This window comes from Gobius niger (genome assembly GCF_951799975.1).
Source record: "Gobius niger genome assembly, chromosome: 5".
NCBI classification, from domain to species: Eukaryota; Metazoa; Chordata; class Actinopteri; order Gobiiformes; family Gobiidae; genus Gobius; species Gobius niger.
Genome location: NC_136856.1, coordinates 23,256,738 through 23,278,097, shown reverse-complemented (window position 1 = coordinate 23,278,097; position 21,360 = coordinate 23,256,738). Strand labels below are relative to the sequence as shown.

At 40.7% G+C, this 21,360-nt stretch overlaps 1 protein-coding gene across 5 annotated transcripts in view; it reads right to left on the bottom strand.

Moving 5' to 3' along the window:
• The window catches only part of diaph2 (diaphanous-related formin 2), a 373,093-nt gene that overhangs the window by 186,589 nt on the left and 165,144 nt on the right, over positions 1-21,360 (bottom strand). For all 5 annotated transcript variants that reach the window (XM_079556323.1, XM_079556319.1, XM_079556321.1 and 2 more), the window contains 2 exons: positions 4,385-4,486; positions 1,942-2,036 (listed from right to left, as the gene is read on the bottom strand). In XM_079556323.1, the coding sequence (XP_079412449.1) occupies positions 1,942-2,036; positions 4,385-4,486 (197 nt within the window). The remainder of the gene's footprint in view (positions 1-1,941; positions 2,037-4,384; positions 4,487-21,360) is intronic.

The following is a 21,360-nucleotide window of genomic DNA, read 5'->3' as shown; positions in this document are numbered from 1 at the left end:
GAAGATATTGTGTTACAAACTTGCCATGACTAATATTGTGTACCTCGAAAAAGAAATAAAAAGCAAACTTTAGTAGGCCTATAGCAACGCAGCTGTACCGCTGGAACACGCAAAAATAATAACCCAATATAACTCAATGTGGGAAAAAGCACAACACCTCTTACTTCCTAAAGCAGAGGGGGGTGTGCCATTTCATAACATACACTGTGCACTTGGCGCCAGACTGCCAGCCAATTAAAGGTTATCAGAGCTCAAAATAATAGTCCTGTAGGGCAGCTCTCTGGATAGTCCCATCTAAAAATATATTGCATCGCTCCCATTTACAGCTCCCCAAGAACTAGCAGCAAGCTGGATATAGCGCCGCTTCTCTGCAAGTGTTGATAAACCATGTGGGAAGGACACAGCGTATATCATTACAGAAGTAATTATTTTGCTTTATAATCCCTGGGCAGAAATGACCAGAAGACTCAAAGTGGTTTCAAAGCACTGCTCAGAACTATGGCTGCACCTGTTTCACAAAATTAGAGAAAATGTATTGCAGACTGTTATCAAGGTGTGAATCTCTGTTATTAACAAAAATAAGTTCCTCCTTAGGAAACAGTGAAAATAAAAAGTATTAAGAATAATAGCAGCAATCGCTGTTGTTGTTTACTTCTGTGATTTTCGCCAAATGTTATGGTTAATGGTAGGCAATCAGCTGATGCTTCTAGGCCTCTAATGCAGTTTTATAAAATCACTGATCTCTTACAACGCAAATGAATGCCCTGTCATTAAACTATTTTTATTTAATCAAAACATCAAATTGCCTGCCATAGCCCTCAGACATGGCGACATCACTCATATAGCTATAGTAACTTGCACACTTAAAAACAATAAATAACAATAACAACAATAAACAATAAAACACCATTACTATGATAGTACTTACTACAGTACTAGCACCACTACAGCGACTGCTGCTACTTGTCTAGTACTTGGAACTTCCACAACAAAAACTTTAAGTACCACAGATGCAGCTACTACACATACTATAGTTATTATATTCTGAATTGCAATGTTTGCAAAGTCGTTTTTTTTTTTTTCATTAAATCATTTAACGGTCAAAGGTATATTTACTTCCACTGGTGATTTGCACACACAAAGCTTGTTTTCAATTAGTCCTTTTTTGTGGAAAAATAAAAGAGAGTAAAAGGACTAGCCTTTGGAAACCTCATCAATCATGGCTGAAGACAAAGAAAGGGGAAAGGAAGGTGGGGTTATAGGGAGACTGTGCCAGAGCGCCCTTCATCATCCATTATAAAAGTATGAATGGAGGGGTCTCCATGGTGAAAGGAAGATGGACTCTCCAATAACGTAGCCACTTGAGAACACTGTGGCCACACAAAAGAACAGAACTCAAATTTCAGCCATGGGCTTGGGCTAATCAAAATCAGTGCTTTTTGAGGTCTTTGATGGACAATTGTAGTCTGTGTTATTCTGGTAACTACATGCTGAGGTTATTGTAAAATGGACTTTTTAATGTGACATTTTACGTGCATATAACGTGTAGGATACTGCATTTGATAAAAGAGATAACGAAACTTGTGACTATTGCTATTGTTGTATTTGCTACCCAAGTACTACTGCACAGTAGTAAAGCCAGCTCTACCTGTAAAACTGCTTAAAAGAACGATAATCAATATTACTATTCATAAACTGGCATAAAGCATAGCATTACTTCAGGTGCATCAAATCTTTATTATTAAATCTTTGTGGAAAAAGCTGAGGAAAAACAAGAGGACGTCACAAAGAGAAGAGCGTACTTGAAAAAGTGTAAAGAGGCGATGAATGGACTTTGAAACTTGGGACTTGATGTAAAAGTGCATTTTTGGAGTGGAGTATCATCCCTTGTGCGTGTATATGAATGGTAGCCAGACACACTCCTGAAAGCATCAGTCTTACCTGGATGAGTGATTCGCTCAGCCGTTCCTCGTCCACCTCCAACACAATGTCCCGGATCTCTTCATAAGGCAGGCGGAACGAGCCCAGGAAAATTGCTGTTGTGATGGAGAGAGAAGAAGAGTCATTTCCACTCCTTTTTTTTTATTAGACCACAGGGTTCAAAGAGACACTTCGCCCGTCATTGGTCCTCAGACAGAACCACCACACATCCAAATTGTCAAAAAGGAGGGGAAAAAAACTAAAATCGAACACACTGCTGGCATCGGCACACTTTACAAACACCAATTTACAGTTATTATTTACAGTTAAATGACAGATCAATAGACCCATTTTCAGTGTGTAAGTCAGGGATCGTTTATTCACTTGATGAATAATATGTAATATGTAAAAGAAAAATTGTGATGTATGATTATTGTAGGTTATTTTTGTACAATATATCAGTTATCGCAGTATCAGCGTATCGGAAGGTTATCACGAGACATGTACCGCATATTGTATCGAATCGTGAGGTACCCAGAGGTTCCCATATTTGCTCTCATGAAAAATGAGGGTAAAAACAAAAGCGTTGCGTTTAAACTTTTGTTGAGTGTATATACAGTATGTGAGAAGGAATAAATGATACGTTGAGCAATGAGCTGCTTGTAGAACCAGCAGGTGCCATGCTGGAAGAGGGCAGAGTTTTGCTTTGGTGGAGACAGCCCAGTAGGTACCTCGCTCTCTAGCTAAGGTGCCTCCACTGGAACTCGAAGCTGATGGTGAATCCAGGTGGAAGTCACAGGTGGAGCTTCGGTAATGAGTTGGAGGAGATGAGCTAAGCAGCTGCTATTGTGCCACAACGCTGGGACCTGATGTCTGCATCTCGCGTGTAACAAAGGAGTTAGTCTAGCTAGTTCTCCATACACAAGACTGACTACTTATGAAGCCACGGTGTCTGCTCCTCTGCTACGATTAAAATAGCTTTGATATTTCTAGCTTCGCTGTGTCAGTGATCCGTACATTTATTTCCCCACTCAATGGCACGAAGCATAAACGAAGGTGTGTTTAATCAAGCTGAACATGACATTGTAGCGTGGAGTCTCACTTTTATAACACTGCAATATGTTGTGTAAAATGCTGCAGATATAAAACAACAGCTGGATGTGAGCGTCTCTTGGGGGAGGCTTGTCAAAAGAAATCCTTGCAAATGTTTGTAAATTACAAAGTGGAGCTGATGTGGGTGACAAAGAAGGCAGGTTAGGAGTTAGATGTGCTAAAAGCCTACAGCAAAGACAGAAATTAAAGTAACATTTGTTCTGTATTGTCAGTTTGATTCTGCATCTGTTCTAACTCAATTTATTTCTATTTTTAAATGTTTTGCACCTGTCATGCAAGCAGCTTTGGTGTGCATCCGTCTAAAAAGAGCAACATTTAGTTTGGTTCAGTGGGAGAATAGGCCCGAACGAATTGAACAATAGATAAGCTAGTTTAATATATTTATCCAGGCTCTGTGTACTGTAACCAATACACTCGGAACACTCTTGTAGCTTGGCCAAAAGAATAAGTCTGGTATTTGTTATTAGTGTCAACATTTCCTAGAGACACTAATATTGGGATTTCAATCGTCCTGCAGTCTGAGTTGCCTGCGTACCCATTACACTTTTTCACTTGTACGTTTGTGCCAAAAAGCTCTGATGTTGTTGGAAAATGATTAAAAACACATCACCAAGTCTCACGTCAACACTGGGTGACATTCTTTTCTTTAATGTGAACAGAAGGTAACATCATTTCCCTCTCCTCTTCATCATTTAATGATTTGTCGGATAACAATTTGCCTTAGTTTTGACAACAAACCAAGTTTTTTGTTCTCTCTCTTTTAAGCAGGCCCCTATCAGCTTTTAATTGAAAGGGTCATAAAACAACCATCCACCTTAACACAAAAAAGCCTACTATATACTTTATAACTGTATTTGAAATTGTTTGGGTACTCGTAAACCTTCACAGTGTGGTGCAATGACATACATATATACATCAATCCTAATTTTGAATCTATCCATTCTTTTAACCTTTTATTTTGTAAATACATTCTGTAACTGAAACATCTAGTGGAGTAGTCATGCATTTATATCAAATCCCATGACATCTATCAATTGCCATGTGAAAGTGAGAATGTCTATAATTATCTCTTCTTCTTGCCACACTCCAAAGCCATCTGCCATGAATGTGATCAAAGATGGTAGTGACAGCTATGCAATGTGTCATGTGCTGGTTGTATATGTACATGTACAGGAATGACAAGACACTCTCAACAGCCTGTGACACATTCAAACTATTAACTTCTTCTATTGTAACATTCAGTATCTTCATTGTTTTTTTGATTACAACTGCCCTATCGTGTACAAGACCTCCATGAAAAAGCATCACTTTGAAAAACATGTAGGTCAGACGGTCAGTGCAATGGACTTACATAGATTCTGTGCAGTCTTGGCATCCAAGATTCGAAGTTCTTTTGCCTTTTTCTTGAACTGCTGCATTCTGTCATCTGTCTCATCCTTTGTGTCCTTTTTAACTGGAAAAACACAGAAAGGAATTACATATTTAACGTATATTGTAGACATTACATGCAAACATTATAAATATACATAAATGTGGATGGAACATGGCACAACAATGAACAGTCAAACAGGAAGGCGCTTCATTGATGGTTGCGTTCGGTAAAAGCTTTGTGAGGACAGAGCTGTGAGCAAGCAATGGGTGTTCTGTGTTCTGCCATATTATTTTCCACACAACCAAGTGTCAAAACAATTTTAAGAAAACACGACGAAGCAGGCTCAGGTGCTTTGCAGCTTTCAAAGGGCCATGGCGCACCCACCGTCACCGCCGTGTTCGACATGATTCTGGCAGAGACCAAAATCATGGATGACTTTATATTCCTCATTTGTTCGTCTTTTCCAAAATATCTGTCACTCTGACGGTGGGTAGATGGTGCTTAGCCAAGAAGATCTGGGGGGATAATTGTGTTACCTCCTACGGCTCCAACAAAATGGCACTGAAGTCTGTGTTATTTGACTGAACACAATAGACAAATTGTTACGGAAATGAACAGATTTATGTTTTCATAATGGAAGTAACATTGAGTGAGCACAGCGGGGCATGTGTCAGCATGGATTAATCTTCACCTGGGTTAAGTCTTTCTATACACAACTGTTGTATAAGGATGAATTATGGAATATTTAGACAACAGCAAATCTTTACCATGGGATCTAAAGCAGGAAATTATCGTGGGCATTTAGATTCCCTGGGGTCTATGATGATGAAATGAGGACATGATGTAAAATGTAACTTTATATTTAAAGTAAATCGATTAGTTGGTGAATGTACAGCAGCACAGAAATGTGAAAAGCAAAAGCAGAGTTCCTTCTCTTTCCAGCATTTTCTGCAAGAGACAGCTAATCATCACAACAAGTCTGCTAAAGCCCAAGGTAGGAGTCTCCCAGGAAATCTAGAACAAACAATCTGTCCCCCTAGTGCTGGCTTGCATGTTTGAAGAAAGAATCAAAGAGGCAACATCTCATGGGCAGCCTGGAGAAGAAGCGGCACTGAGGACTCCTGCTTAGCTGTCAGTGCGTGACACCACCAATGCTATGGCTTACAGCATTAAAGTAGAGTCTTACCACAAGCATGTATAGCATAATATTTGTCAGAGGAGTTGAAAGAACAAGCATACAGTTACACTATATCACGGTGAACAGACAAGCAAGTTAATACTTTTAAGCGTGCAGTCCAGCTATAATTTAAAAAAAAAAAAGCTTTGGATCAAATCTTGGCAGGAGAAACAAGGGAGTGTGCCAGCGTCACGGTAAAAGCTACACCATGTACAGTAATATTAATAATGCCTGTGCTTCTGTGTACTGGTGTTTTGCAAATAAGCACAATGCAGATAAAATCAGTGGGCGCTCAAGTAGAATGCCTGGAGTGAATAGAGCTGCCATAAGCCAGTGTCTTTTATACGCCTTGTCACTGAATGGGCCCATTCACACATCCAGCTTCAGACAAGAGCTTTGAGAGTGACTTGAGTTAGATGCAAAATCAAAATCTGTGACCAAGATCATTTTAATAAAGAACGAACGTTGAAATTTAGTGTGTGAAGCTCGCCATCATGTTTAATAGAGTTGGGATGACTCCTGCTTTAAAGCAGTCGTTCGGACTGGGTCACAGGAGCATTTTCTGTGCTGATAATTTGTTTTCAAACAAAAAAAAATGTTTTAATAAGCTAACAGTAGGTCCAAAAACGAACTTGAGAATTACTGCAAGGACACGCAAAATACATGACAGGAAAGAAAATATGTTTCTGATTTGCTAATTTATTGTCAAGTGATATTTGCTAAAGCCCCACACCTTGGAGATTCAACAAGAGTAGCTTTTTGAATAGTTTGTATAGTTGTATAGTTTATTCTTCATTCTCACTCTTCATTTTCAAGAAATTATATAACTCTAAAATTCACTGACAAACCAAACAGCGAGGTGATGACAATAGTCGGGCGGAAGGTGCAAGTCATTTTTACCCATTTCTGTAATAATAAAAACACTTTTTGAGGTTATCCAGTGAATATCCTTGTATGGAATGGTAACATGACACAAACAGAGAATTATCCAGGCTTCCTTGCGCAGCGAGAGCCCTTGTACAAAGAAATTGGAGCGCTAGTGAAAATAAAACACAGTGCAACAATGATCTCCCACTGAGGATGGCCCTCAGACAGAGGCCAAATTAAACAGTGTAGGGAATTTGACTGCATTTGCCATTAAATTGTTCTCTTAAAGGCTTCACTTTATTTGCTCATCTACAGCAACTGCAATCCCTCAATGGTTGGGAGCTGTGGGCACACTTGTCCGTGGTTCAGCTGTCTGTAGCCTTGCCTCCGGGGACCCACGCTGTCTCAAATTAAACAGGAAAACAGCGTCTTTAATAATGTGAAACACTGCATTCAGATAGCTCGACTCTTGAACAGGGCTGTTGGCTGACTCAATTATGCCACATGTCAAATGGCTCCTGTGAGCGCTGCACACCGACTGATAGGCCCTGGAGGGCTCACACACTCCGAGCTGCCACACTAGTTAAGAGTCCCAGGTGTGCTCTGGGGACGGCTATAGGTGGCAGATTTCAACCAGATGGCTGGCCACATAAATAAGCAACTTTTCTAAATGTTTCCAAAACTTTCATATAAAAAGTTACGGATGGGAGAACTTCATGGTGAAATCTTCGGGAATGCCAAACAGCTTAACCTACCCAACAGCAAACTTGACTAGCAGCTGATAGTGGCACGTGCCAGTACAAAAACGTGTTCCGCTTGTCGCCCAGTGGCTAAAATGTGAAAACTGTGAAAACACTGGCATCCCTTATGAACCAGTTTATATTTGTAAATACAAGCTTTGAGCTAATCATACAGTGAGCAGCCTTTTGCAATGTGTACACTGTTGGCAGGCTTCATGGCTGAAATACAGGAAGCCTTTTCATCCAACGGTGTCAGAGAGTGAGCATTAAATAGAGCAGTAACAGTCTGCCAATCCGGTTTATTGTGTGCAGAGTAACAATCAGTTACAGCGAGGAAGTATTGATCATTTCATTTTGGGAATATGAAGGAAGGAGGTTTGTTCAACTCAATGCGAATACCTGCACGTTTCAAAAAGCTTGGAGCTTATAGTATATCAATTTACACATTCATGTTTTTATAATAACAATATTCATCTCAAGCAATGAGTTAACACACAGCAGCTTGTTCTCTGAGGGAGAAAGAATTAAGATGCTGCTGACACAATTTTGGCCAAACGAGTAAGAAAGGCACCAAGCTCTTCACATTGATGCATGGTAAGATATGAAGGTACAGGGGTGACAGGCTTTGGGGAAGCCTGTCAGACTGCAATATTTCAAAGTTGTGCTTAAACAAAACACATGAAAGATTGAGTAAATCCAGCATTAGCACATGAAGGGAGGAAAGTCTCTGGCGATTTTAACTGTTACTCATTCCATTAACTGAGGGGGAGTCAGGTTTGCTCCGTTCCAAAAGGAGTCACCAAACTGAGGGAGGCTTCACGAGAATGAAATGGCATGAAAAGAAACAGCTTTGGCTTATTACAGTTGACTTGGCATCTTTGGTAAGCCTTCTCTGTGGGGCTTGGACCGAGGTATGCCCATGGGAGGTTCTGTGATAACAACAGTTCTCCGACGCTTGGACACTCCGGTCTGTTTGCTGGCCCACGCTCACTTTCTGGTGGCGTTCCATGCGATATCTCCCACAAGACATCCATGAAACTCAGGGCATTAGCGAGCTAAACACTACCACATGTTCACTTCCGGATCCTCGAGCATCACCAGTCGGGGGGAGAAAAAAAAGAGAGGGAGAGAGGGGCTTGAAAAGGAATAATAGAAATGGCAGATGACGGGTCTAGGACAAACATATTTAAAGGCAAAAAGGACACAGAGTGGAACAGACAATGCGGAGTCTGCTCCTTGACCAGGCCATTTATTCCCTCAAATGTGCAATCTGCCCACAAACATGTGCCCTGTCCTCCATCTCAGGGACCCATGGCGCGGATTGAGTCGCTGGAGAGCTGCCAGTCTGGCTAAAGGAGATGGAAAGAGTCGCCGGCCTCAGACGTGCTCAGTCTGCGCAGAAAATGCCAATTCCACACAAGTGTTGATACAGGCCACCTCTGACTCGTCTCTCGGAATAACACTGTCTTACAAGCTTGGAGCGTAATTGCATACGCTCAAGCAAGGCACCAGCTACTGCAAAGAAACACGATACACAAGCGGATACGACAAGAGGAGCTAGTTATTTTCCAAACAGAAAGCAGTAATAGGAAGACTAAAGTGGTTTTCAAACTGCAATGTACGTATGTACCATAGTGAAAATGTAAAATTTCTTCTGGTAGAACTCAAGTGGCACTGTGGCTTTGGGCCACATATGTACAATATATGTTGCTCAAGTGAGACATAGGAGGGCAAACAAAAAGAATATTCCTCTAAGAAGTAGGAATATGGTTTATTTGACTTAATTTTTGACAGAAAAAATATGTTGTTTAGAAATTTTAAAAAAAGAATTTTCAGTTTTGGACATAGCATGGTTCTCAATTCATCATCAAATCACTGCACATTGTTTTTATATTATGTGTAGTACATTGCAAGACAAGGATGTAAAAGGATTCAAATATTTTAATCTTCGCAGAGATCAGAATCAATATGGAAGTCTAATGTTTAGTGCACAAGTCTTTTCTCCTACAGACCAGTATTAATCATAGGCAAAGCAGTTCACAAAGATCACATCAGACACAATTTCCATCGAAAGCAAAAAAAGAAAACAGCATTGCAAGGATTCCAGAGACAAGTTGTGCTAATCTGACCCTAAAGTTGCAGTTCGGGGGAGGGGAGGGGGAGCTGGCTGCGATCCGCATGAACAGGAAGTTAAGTGTGAAGATTCAGTGAATGTGTCAAAGGTAACGAGTTTTTAGCCCTAACCACATCATTTGATATCTCCAAAATAGAAGGCCTGTTATGTGTGTACTATGTGTGTACCCGACGACAAGTAAAATCCAGCTGCAACCAATTTCTCCTTCTGAATAAGGTTAACCCCAGGTTGCCTTCTGAAACTCCAATTTTCAGTGCGGCCACTTGTCTACACAGTACCGCCTATTACCTTAAATCTTTTACGCATGTTCAGCCTGACATTTCTCAAGAACTCATTTTCTTTTTGCGGTAGATTTATGTGATTTCTTAATAGCTGTGAATGTTTGACCTTATGAAATTTAACTCAATGGTGGCAAGAAACATTCTGTACAAACGTTACGAAATGGGAGTGTCTCTTTTGCAACAGGTCTGACCCAAATTCACCAAGCTGCTATAAAGAAACCGTACAAACTGAAAGATTTATGAAGGGCAATTTCCAATGCGGGATTCGGGGATCAAAATGTGGGTCATAGGATGATACTGTAAAGGTGGAGATACATAGTTTGAATAGTTCTGTCACTGATAATACACTGTTCTAACGTGTTCTACTAACTAATCTAATGAGCTATTAAGACCGAAGCACTGTTGTTTTTTTTCTGGTAAATGTGGTTCATAATAAAATATCTGTCTGAATAAATGTCTGAATATATGTATGTTTTTTGGCAATAAACCAAAGCCCGGTGGGTGCACATTGGGCCTAACCGCACTGATCTGCAAACATTTAAACACGGTCTAGATGTACCATGGCAACTCAGACTCCCCAACGTGTTACATCTTTCGCAGCTTTCAACTTAACACAGTATGGATCTGGACAGTTCTTTGGAAGTGCATCCCAGCAAGCCAGGATGAACATTCAAATGTTTTTCTTTCACATTGCTCTCGACTGCGCAATCATCATTACGTCTAATGGTCAGAGAGTGGGCTCCGGACTTGTAGAAACAACATTGTTTAAATAAGTGAAGGTTACAACACACAGGTAATTATGGATGTAATTTCACTTCAAACTGACAGGAAGCTTTTTTCTGAAGTTATCTCTGCGCCATCTGGCCACACTTATAGGAGATCTCTAAATAAAACGCTGTATGTTTAAGAGGGGGAGAAGACGAAATCCCGCCGAGTGACACGGTGACCCTACGCTGGTCAGTTAATTTGTTCAGTATGCAGGGAGAGGCTCGGCCCACGCTCAAAGTCCACAGCTGGGCCTGCTGAGAGAGAGAGGGAGAAAGGGAGAGAGGCGGAGGGTGGGGGGATTGGACATGGCCTGGAGAGAAAACACCTCCTCTTCTATAATTGAGACAACACAGATCCCCCTCAGTCACCCCATACCCCACTGCCGCAGAGGTTAGAGCACTGGAAAGCCATGCTGCTCATGGTCGGGTCAAATACTAAAAATACGTTTTTGTTGAAGGAGCTTGGTTTAGTTTAAAAACATGTTGGTTATGATTTAGTTTAATTAATTAATGAAGTATTGGAATTTTGATTGGATTTGCAATTATGTTAAATGGTTTAAAAGCATAACCATTTGAGAGAATAATGAAAAGCTGAACTAGGAAAATAATTCAACCACATGAAGAACCACGTGCATTTCAGAACATGTTGATGCTGTAGAGGGCTACTGTACATTTTATGGGGCTTAAAATAGATTTAAAAACATTATTTGTGGGTGCTTCAGCATTGATATTATATGTTTGATGATTTGAAATGATGTCTCTGTAAGAGTATATTGTAACAATGAAAATCAGGTAAGAGCTGGTGAAGACCTTGACTGGGGCTCCTCCTGCTGGCAGCCGTGGCCTCAGCACGGTGTGATAAACTGGCTCAGAATCGATATAATGTTGGATAATAGGCTTTAATAATGTGGGGGACAGTTTAAGGTTTTAACAATGGCACAATTGTATCCAGGAAGTACAGATCAATGTGCTGACACGGTGAATGTAGTGAAATACTACTCCAGGTATGTCTTTGACAGGGCCACAACGTTATAAAAAAAAATTGACTTTGCATGATATGTCCCCCTGAAATAGGCAATTTTATCAAACAACTATTCTACTTCAAACTTAACATTCAACTTTATGTAAACAAGAATAAAATGAGTCATAAACCAGCATATATAATTGGATTACCAACAACAGACAGAAGCTGGCTATTTGTCCCTTAGTATCAGATGGAACTGCTGCTCTTTTAAAATAGCATATTAATAGTGTTGTTACTTGTTTCAGTTATTGAATTACTACTATTATGTTTTAGTTTTTTTGTTCTTATATCGATTAAGCCCATTTACAAATTAATCCTAAACATGCCTTGTTTAAACACAGGGGTAGCAGATTTGAAACGTCAAATTCCCAGGATGGTTTAGATTAGTTTAATTAATTGCAGTCTTAATCTTTGAAATTGCAGTTTCAACTCAATTTTATAGCAATTAATTATGCTGCCTCTTCTACTTTTTCTTTCGCTAATTCATATTTCGATTGATTGTTGAGAAAGCAATTTATGTAAATGAAGGGTCACAGTCAATTAAGGGCAAGTTTTGTTTCAGGAAAAAAAATATAATAATAATTGACATCAATCAAGTCTATCCAGTGGACATTGGAAAGCAATGCTGTATTTCCCACAACAATAGAAGTTGACAATGAACCTAAATAAAAACAGTGCTTATCCACAAAATCAATATGTGCAAACGCTGCCAATGACCTGCCTCTCTGTCCGGCCTTTTAACAAGAACATTTAATCTGCCCACATCCACGCATGGCTACTGTTGTGGCTCTTAAAGGCGAGGGAGTGTGGGAAGACTCTGACTCTGGCTTCTCAAAACGGTCATAGAGACATGCTCTTGGGGGGCAACCGATGGACTGAGCCTGCCAGCCAATCAGAGGACAGAAAGCGCTCTAAAGCATCGCTGCAGTGGTTTGTGCGGGATGATGGTCCAAAAGGCCTGCCCCCGGTGTCCATTAGAAACAAGTTGTGCTGTCCCAATTCTGGCATTCGGCAGACAGAGTGGAACCTGGGTTAGAATGGCTATAAGGGAAAGGAAGAACAGACATTTCGAGGCTAGCGGAGTGTTTTTTAGGGCAGCTGGCCGGATAACCAATGTCTCTGTGGTCTTTATTACCTCTCCCAGCAACGTGCCACATAGGAGCCAGTCCAAAGAAAGAATGTGCTCCAAATGTAGGTGGAGGCTTAAGGCGTGAACTGAATTAACAACTCGAAGAAAACTGTGCAGGTACGGGTCTCTGTGCCCAGAACTTTTATTGTGTATTTAGGGAAGAAAAAACATTGAATGGTAGCGTAAATACACTTCATAACGCCAGTGGCTGAACAACGCTGGTTTCATTTTTTCCTTGCTTGACTTACCTTACTTACTATTTCACGATAAAAAAGACTTTAGTTTAAATCTCTTAGGTTCCTGGTTGGGCTTAACACACATTTAAATAATAATAAATAAACCTCTCAATAGACAGGTTTCCATTCTCTGTAGCGCTGATTATTATTGCCCCATTTTCTTGCTATAGAAGTGTTTGGAACATTTTTCATTGTCAGCTCAGAGCGGTAAACAACATAATTGAACCATTATTTGCGTTGCTATTTATGCATTGTGCTGAGAAAACCATTTGGTATGTCTATCAACCTGACTGCTGTATGCTCATGTTTGTCCTAGTTTGGGAGATATTTGACAGGGCTGCATTTTGTACACTTGTCAGCTGACAGAACATTAGCTGCCCTCCCTCTTTGAAGCCCTGTTACTCTTTTGGTCTCAACAGCTTATTTTTTATTTTTTTTTATGTTACAACATGGCATTTCCGTTGTTTGCTGCTTATTCAAGGTATAAAGCAGGAAACACACACATTTGGTTTTGACATTTCATCCGGACTGACAGCGAAATTATACGGTTTTCTAAAGCTTCATTTGGTTTGGTGACGATGGCAAGTATTAGGGCTGTGGAATTTTTCAGGAGCTTTTAGTCGTGAGTGATGCATGGTGACACAAGGTTGTTAAACACAAAGAGTGTGACCATGTTTGCGCGTGTTTTATTTTTTAAGAAATGTGCTCAAGTATTATCTCTTCTTCCTGTGAAGGTTAACCGATAGGTTGATCCAATTTGTCTACTGAGCCGTGAAAGGACTTAAGAAATTCTTCACATTTCGTTGGTGGGAAATGTCAAGGTTTACAGAGAGATGAGGACAAGAGGAGGGGGAAATGACTTTTTCTTTTTCAGCCAGCTCCACTCCACGCTTGTTAGAAGCAATAGCTTTATCCTTGGCAATCAACAGGAGCAGGTATACAGTCCATACAGAGCAATTGTAAGCAGCCAATCGCACAAAGATGGATGGCGACTGGTGTGGGCAAACGGTCACGAAAAAAACGTGCAGTCAAACACGTGAGGACTTAAGGTTTGGAAGCAGCTTTTTGGCGTTTCACAAGCTGAATCATCTGTCGGAGCGGAGCAGACGCGTTCCCGTGACATGGGGGGTGACAGAGAACTGAGAGGAGACATGTTCTGATTAAATATGCACCGCACAACACCTGCGACGAAGGTAAGAGAGGCAAGGTGGATATGTGCGTGAAGGCAGGCACTCTGACAAGAACTGCATGCTAATCCCCACAATAGGAAAGGATCCCATGGATAATTTCTGCCTTTGAAAGTGACAGGTTTATTTATTTTTATCTCCGAAATAGTGACGAGAGGGAGTTCCTTTGTTTTTATGGGGTGGTGGGAATTGCCATGCAGATTGCAATAAATGAAAAAGAATCAACCCTGCAACAGCCCATCTACTAAAAATGGCAGCTCTGTAACTTTGGGACAAATTTTAGCAAATGTACTCTCTACCTTCCTGTTTTACGAAGCCACCGATTTGAACACAACAAGCACAGTGTGTCAGAAAAACAAATACTTGAAGGTCGTCCTCAGAGCTATCCACATCTCCATGCTGTACTACTAATATAAAAATGCTAAAACATTCATTGAAATTAAAATCCAAAAGGTGAAGGACATGTACCCATAGCACAGCAGCGACGGAACACTAAAGCATAATAAGACACTGATGAACAAATTACTTTCTTGAAACCTTACGCTGTGGAACTAACAGACTTCTTTGGACCTGGGTATTGACAGAAAAGTCTTTGTTGCGTGGGTGAGGTGTACGCTGTATAGAAATGTAAGTATGCTATTGAAATGAGGCACATGGGGAGTAGCTTCCTGGAGCGTTAAAAAATAGCTTTTCCTCAAAATACTGTAAGTACTCCTATCCATATAAAATCACTATTCTCAAGGTGATAAATCCAATAAGTAATAGTCGTAAATGTAATTATTGTTTTGGCTAAGTATCCCGACACCTCATCATATCCTTAAACATAGGGTTCCTACCATCATTACAATTAAGCTTGATCCCTTCGGTGAAAGAATAAGAGGTTACCAGAGCTTGATGAACTATAATAGCAGACTACACTACAGTGTGCTATCTGGAGCAACTAAGATGGCGTGAGTGGTTGCTCAATGTCTCTTCACCCTGAGCTCTCCTGTCTTTAAAGCCTGTGGGCCAAAAATTATAACACAAAAAATAAAGCAACTTCAAAGCACGTTGGTAGGTTCTTGCTGCCATGGGGGAAATGAGTTGTATCCAAGGTGTCAGGGAAGTAAAAGAAAATGAATGCATCTTTTAGCATGCTGTGATTATGATGTGTTTATAAGCTCCCTAGACTCTTCGCTGTCTGGGTGACCAGGAGGAAATGCCCGTATAAATCTGTTAGGCAGTAAAAACGCAAGCTGAGAGCTCAAAGAATGTCTCTTAGTGGAGTTTGGCTTGTAAAAGTGAAGCCGGGGAGCAATCTCGGGCCAGTTCGATAAAAGGCACAATGCTGACCTGTAGTTTTAGTTGTTACACTGAACTTTTTTTTTTTTTTTGAAGAAAATAACGCTTCATCTAGGAAGCTCAGTAACACGATATTGATCTCTTTGGGAAAGCTGTTTCATGGTTTCTTAATGTTAACTGTATAAGCTGTAAGAACAAAAAATGTTCTTTAAGTGAAAAAGTGGTTAGTCGTTTGGAGCAGAAAATTAACTTGTAAGAAAAAAATAAACAAACAAGTGGCAACAAACATAAAAATACTGTGAGTTATGTTTGTAATCTCATTGTACACAAATTGTGAAAGCCCAAATATTCTCTAAAGAAATGTTTCCACCTAAAAGTTTAATGTGACGACAGGCGTGGAGGCAAAGAAAATTTGGAAGGTGGTGAGTGAAACTATACACAGGCATCATCAATAAACAATAAAGATTCGGACTTTGCTATTTGCTTATGACTTCTTTAATTTACTATCGTTCATTCTTGAGCCTTTTGTTCCTTTGTATTAGGCCGAATATATATTTTTCCTCATCTCAATCTTATAAGAAACAGCACTGTTGCAAAAAGCAAAACAAACCCAGCAAAGTAATGCCGTCTCGTAGAGAAGATAAGAGCCTCTAAACCCAGTGCGTTTGTGTGACTTTAAAGTCCAACAGCAAGATGTCAATAGGTCAACAGTGCACTCCCTGCGCGTTATTACGGAGGAGAACTCAACTGCTTGCTTACTGACCATCGAGTCGAGTAAAATGAGCTGCTCCTGAAACAAAGGAATAATTCCCCGACAATAATCACATCTGCTCCACACTAATATGCACTAATCCATTTGGTCTGTTAGCTCTCGCATCAGCAGAGACACAGTGCTGGTCTGTGATCCCACTACAGTTGCACAAAGAGACATCTGGGTGAAAAGCGCTCTCTGCTGAAGTTGCCGCGGTGCCCTGATCAAAAGCCCGGTCCACAGGTCGGTGCTGCCACGAGACTTGCGCGATGAAGGGAAACTGCGTGAGGCCAGACGCATGTCCACTGGCACCAGACGATCTTTGGAGCGTGTGTTCTTTGACTTGATTCAACCTCAACACACACCCACACATACACACTGGGACCTTGATCCTGACACGATGCCTTTAGAAACTCCCCGCTACGATTCCTTCAGTGATGAATCGAAGCAACTAAAAGCACACACACCAACGCGTATTAGTACATAGCGTGAAAGAAAACAAAAGATCAATGCGTGTCTTCAAAGATCTCCTTCCAATGCTGTCATTTCGTCCTAATAGCCATAAACACCGGCAGCTTCACAACAGATGGTTATCTCCAGCCAAGTGACACTTGTCAGGTGGATTTTATGGATGTTCCGATTTGTGTCTGACATGAAAAAGTGAAAGGCCACACATGTTATGTCGGGAAAAAATAGCTGAATCCTGCCAAGACATATCATAAGAGATTAAAAGGCAACCCAAAATGGCATGTCTGCAGCTGCCGAGGAGACAGAATTGGGTTAAAATGCGACAAATATGTGGGAATATCTATATGCATTCAGACAACACAGGCCGAGACACACACGGCATGTTTATTTCTGGGAGCATCTTTGGATATTTAAGAGGCAACATCCACAGTTCAAATTCTGGTCTATCTTTTACATAAGCCGAACGATGACACTGCACTGAATCCAACAAACCCTGTCTCTAAATAAATGATATTTGGAGATTTGCTAAGCTTTTAAAATTTCACTTTGCTGAAAATACAACAGCTAAACTACCGCCATTACACGCTCTTAAAGGCAGAGTCTGCAGCACTTTGACGCGTAAGTGCAATCACTTAAGTAATTTGGTGCCCTGGGTGCTTATCTCTGCCATTCTCGCAAGCGCTGTACAGTAGCACAATGTTTATCAACAGAGAGGCAGCAGACCAGCATTCCAGGCTGTGCATTTTACCGTGTTACTAAAGGGATAAAGATAATCATGATTGCACTGATGAATGCTTCTCCGAGACGTGAGTTGTAACACATTTCACGGTGAAACTTGAGTTTCAACTAGACACCAGAACAGAATAGACCCGGGTATAGGGCATTTACAGTCGATCGAAGTGACAGCTGTTGTTTATGAGAGCAAACCTTCATATGCTCAATCATTCTTGAACATGTGCCGGTGTTAAAGGTGCACCCCCTTTCAAAGAAGTTGCTTAGACTTTTTTGAAAGCTTTGATTATCTATTACAGCATTAAGAGAATAAAGTACTAAAACAACAAATGCATTGGACCTTTAAAGTTTCACATCAACTTAAGTGTTTCTTGACTATTCTGCACAGTAGTAGTTGAGTTCATTGAGAGCTAAGTGTTCATGACGCATAGAGTAAGCCACTCCGTAAAATACAGTGAGAGAAAAGCTATATGATGTCCTTTCCCATGTAGTGTGTCTTATTAAGTCTGTACGTGGCCACATCGACTGTAGTGGAAATTGAATGAATTTTATCATTCTGACAGACAGTTTCCCTGTTGTTTCATCTTCCTCCACCCAGGAGCTGTTATCGGTGCGAGCAGGCGAGCTAGCCCAGGCCGGGTCACCAGCAACATGCACAAAGTAACAGTGGGGACTACACTTCCGACAGTGTGTGAAAGAAGACTGCATGTGGAGAGCTCCAAACGGCAATAGCATTTTAAAAGTCAACATTTGAAAGATTGACGAGAAAAGAACTCGCAACTAAACAGCCTGACAGGTGAGCTATGGACAGATATATATTTATAGGGCACAAGGTGACATTTTCATCAGTGTAAATGCGATATTCAGAATAGTACAAAAATGGAACTGAACATTTTGGTCAAAAATAGCAAAAGTAAACCAATGAATTTACTATAGCAAAAAACAAACAAAAAACTTGGCTCCTTTTCAAATCAAAGACATGTAGAACTGTAATAGACCGTTCATTGGATTCAATATGAAATGAATGTCAATGAATCAATGAAAATCTAATCTTTTATATTCAACTTAATTAAAAACAAAATGGGTAGGCAGCATTTTAAATAGCAATTTGACCTGAATCCCAAAATGTGTAGAACGTGAAAATAGTGCATGTATAAAAACAAAATAGAAAAAAATATATCTAAATCAAAATTTACCCAAACGTTGTTTTCTTTGCGAAAAGTTCAAATCCTACTTTAAGCTCAGCTTCCAAAACTTCCCCAAGAAGTCCACTTTTCCTAACCGTTCAAATACAATTAAAAAGCAAAGGAGAACTATAGAGAAAATAAATCTGGAAAAGCCCAGTGCAGATAATTGCATAGCAGCCTTTTTTCGACACAGAGGTGGCACCATGTGTTTTTTAAGCCTTGCGACTTCACATACCACCCACAATCAGCCCGGACCATCCAGCAGGACTTCAAACGGCCTCTCTGTTCTCCACACTCTCCCGGGGAAGACGCCGGCACCTGGTCCTGCCGCTTCACATTCCTCTCAGGTGTGCTTGCGCCGCGCCACACTCCACTAATATGCATGCATATTAAGTTCCGTATTGGCATTCGACTTTTCCGATAGTTGCTATTTTACTTTCAAAGAGGGCCACCGCCACCGAAGGACAGGGCTCTTTCAGACTACCAATTTCATCAGATCAAAAAAGGGAAGGCTGTTTACTCTACATAGTGTTCAACATTCTACATGTGGGGACAGCAGGGAAATAAACAGACTTGAGGTGAGAAGGTAGTAGTTTTTGTAGCTCATGTTTTTCCCGATTTAAAGATACAAAAATACGCAGATAATAAAAAGGCCTTGTGACATAGCAGCACTTTAGCCTCTAAGTTAATCGGCAACTGCTAATTGTGCTGATGATAGATGTGTAAATAGATATTCATAGTTTAGTATAAGACTTTTACCCTGGAACACTGTACACACAGACTTACAAACAATTCAATTTGCAGGACACTCTGTTACACCGAAACACAGCAGAAACAGTCAACCTTTGTTTGGTTAAAGACACCTTTAACAAAGACAGAACTGCCGCAAAGAACACAATACGGAACTGCAAAGAAGCCTGAACTGCCACCAGTGGGACCCTTGCAATTTGAGAACCACTGCTCGAAAGCATCCCACCTAAATTGCAGCCACCCGATTTCTTTCGCCTATGAACTGTCCTAAAACCCTGCACTGCCACTGACATTTGTTGAAGCTGGTGTCTTTTTTTATCAGAATGAGCGGCTGACTCACACATTCCCAGGGGCCATCCTTGGACTCCTGCCTTATGGGACTCCATTTAAAAGTAGTAAAGATACCCCCCGCACTGACTTCCATCTCCCGGGAGAACAAAGTGCACAGGGGAAGGTGCCGGATCCATTTCGTGCGCCCCACTGCTGTCACCGCCACCGTCATGCAGTTTATAGCCCTGACAGAACCTGTTGTAGCATGGCAGCACTCCACCTAAGCACCGGCGCTGACACCCATTATCCTTTTGTTCATTTTTCTGCTCTGTAACAATGCCAGTCTCATTTCCACACGCCATAGGTGATGTGCAGTAAGTGGGGTTTGAGCGCAAGTGTCACTTTGTATTGAATACTGTTACAGGAAGAGTCGGATTTATGGACTTGTGTGTGGTTTTAACACTGTTTTAGAGTAATGCTAAAAATGCTATGACAGTTATTGCGATAAATGGTCCAGGTGGATAGTTTTACGTTCAGCATATTTTCTAGCAGAAATATGACAATAGCCAACTTGCACCGGCATTCATGTTATGAGTTTTGTAAGTTTAAAAACATTCCATTCTACTTTACTAAATATGTGGTATTTTCTTCTAGGTTTTTCTTCATTCAGTCAAACTCCTATAATCCTAAATGGAAGTCATATCTGGGCTCAGGCTGGATTGTTATCACTATCGGTGTCAGAGCGACTCTTGGTGCCCGGGCTCCCTGTGGTGTGTTAATATCTGGAGAGCAAATGGAAAGCTCCATCAAGAAACGTCAACGGCGTATTAGAGTCAAGAGTTGGACTTTTCCGAGCACATGTTCCAAGTCAACAGGTCAGCTTACATTTCGCATAGTGGGCTATTTTCAACAACCTCACGAGCCCTCTGTGGAAACCAGGCTATTGGGTAAAGTTCACATTGTGCCTCAAAGTTTTGGAACACAAAAGTCAACAGTATCAAATTATGTTATCACTTACTCGCTGGAGTTTTTGTAAGCTTATTGTTGCTCAAAGGCCATGGCAGAATCAATCCAATGTTGGGTATTGTGTGCTGGAAAAGGAATATGCACTGGCGCTGCTTTCCCGGTCCTGGATGAAATAACTATCGGCAGTTAACTCCGTGTTTACCATCTGTCTGCTCCTGCTTGCCGAACCCAGCAAACATAAAATGGCAGAGAAGATACTTTTGGTCACTGGCCACAAATGAATAAGCTATGCAACTTTTGTGGCTGACACTATTTTATCATTGACCATATGAGAATGCAGACTGTTTGGGGGATGAAAATACAGTGCTTTCTACAATTTCCAAAACAGGATACAATTTATTTCTTGATATACCATATAGTGCATGTGGGTTGAAGTAGAAGTAATGAGAGTGGCTGCAATCTGTGCAGCACAAGTAGCAGTAGGTGCAGTTTTTAAAGAACTCTAAACAGCACTTTAATAACAATATAATAGAGGAAACAGTAACTTAATAAAATCTCACACCTTTTTGCTAGGTATTTTGTGGTAGAGTAGTGCTGTTAAGCCACTCTAATCGACTTTCTTTTAAGAACTTTTCCCCTCCGACTCGTATTGCCAAGGTGATCATGAAAGCAAATAACTGCGTGAGCATATTTCATTTCTCTGGTGACAACGGCGCTGCTTTAAACATTCATTAACGCAGATCTGTGCCACAGCAGCTCAGTGGGAGGCAGAGGTTAAGTCAGCTTACAGCCAAGAACAATCACTCCAAAGGCTTCTGAGGAAAAGTGCACCAAAATGGTTGCTGTTGCCAATAGGGGGTCCTTTACCTGAAACAAGTTTGAAATTACTTAACATTTTTTGCTTGGATGTGGAAAAGCACTTTTTTTTAATGGATATTTTATTAGGCTTGTGACTGGCAGGGAGTTTGAAGATCAGATTTGCCTTCTACTGGGTGCACAGTTTTTCCA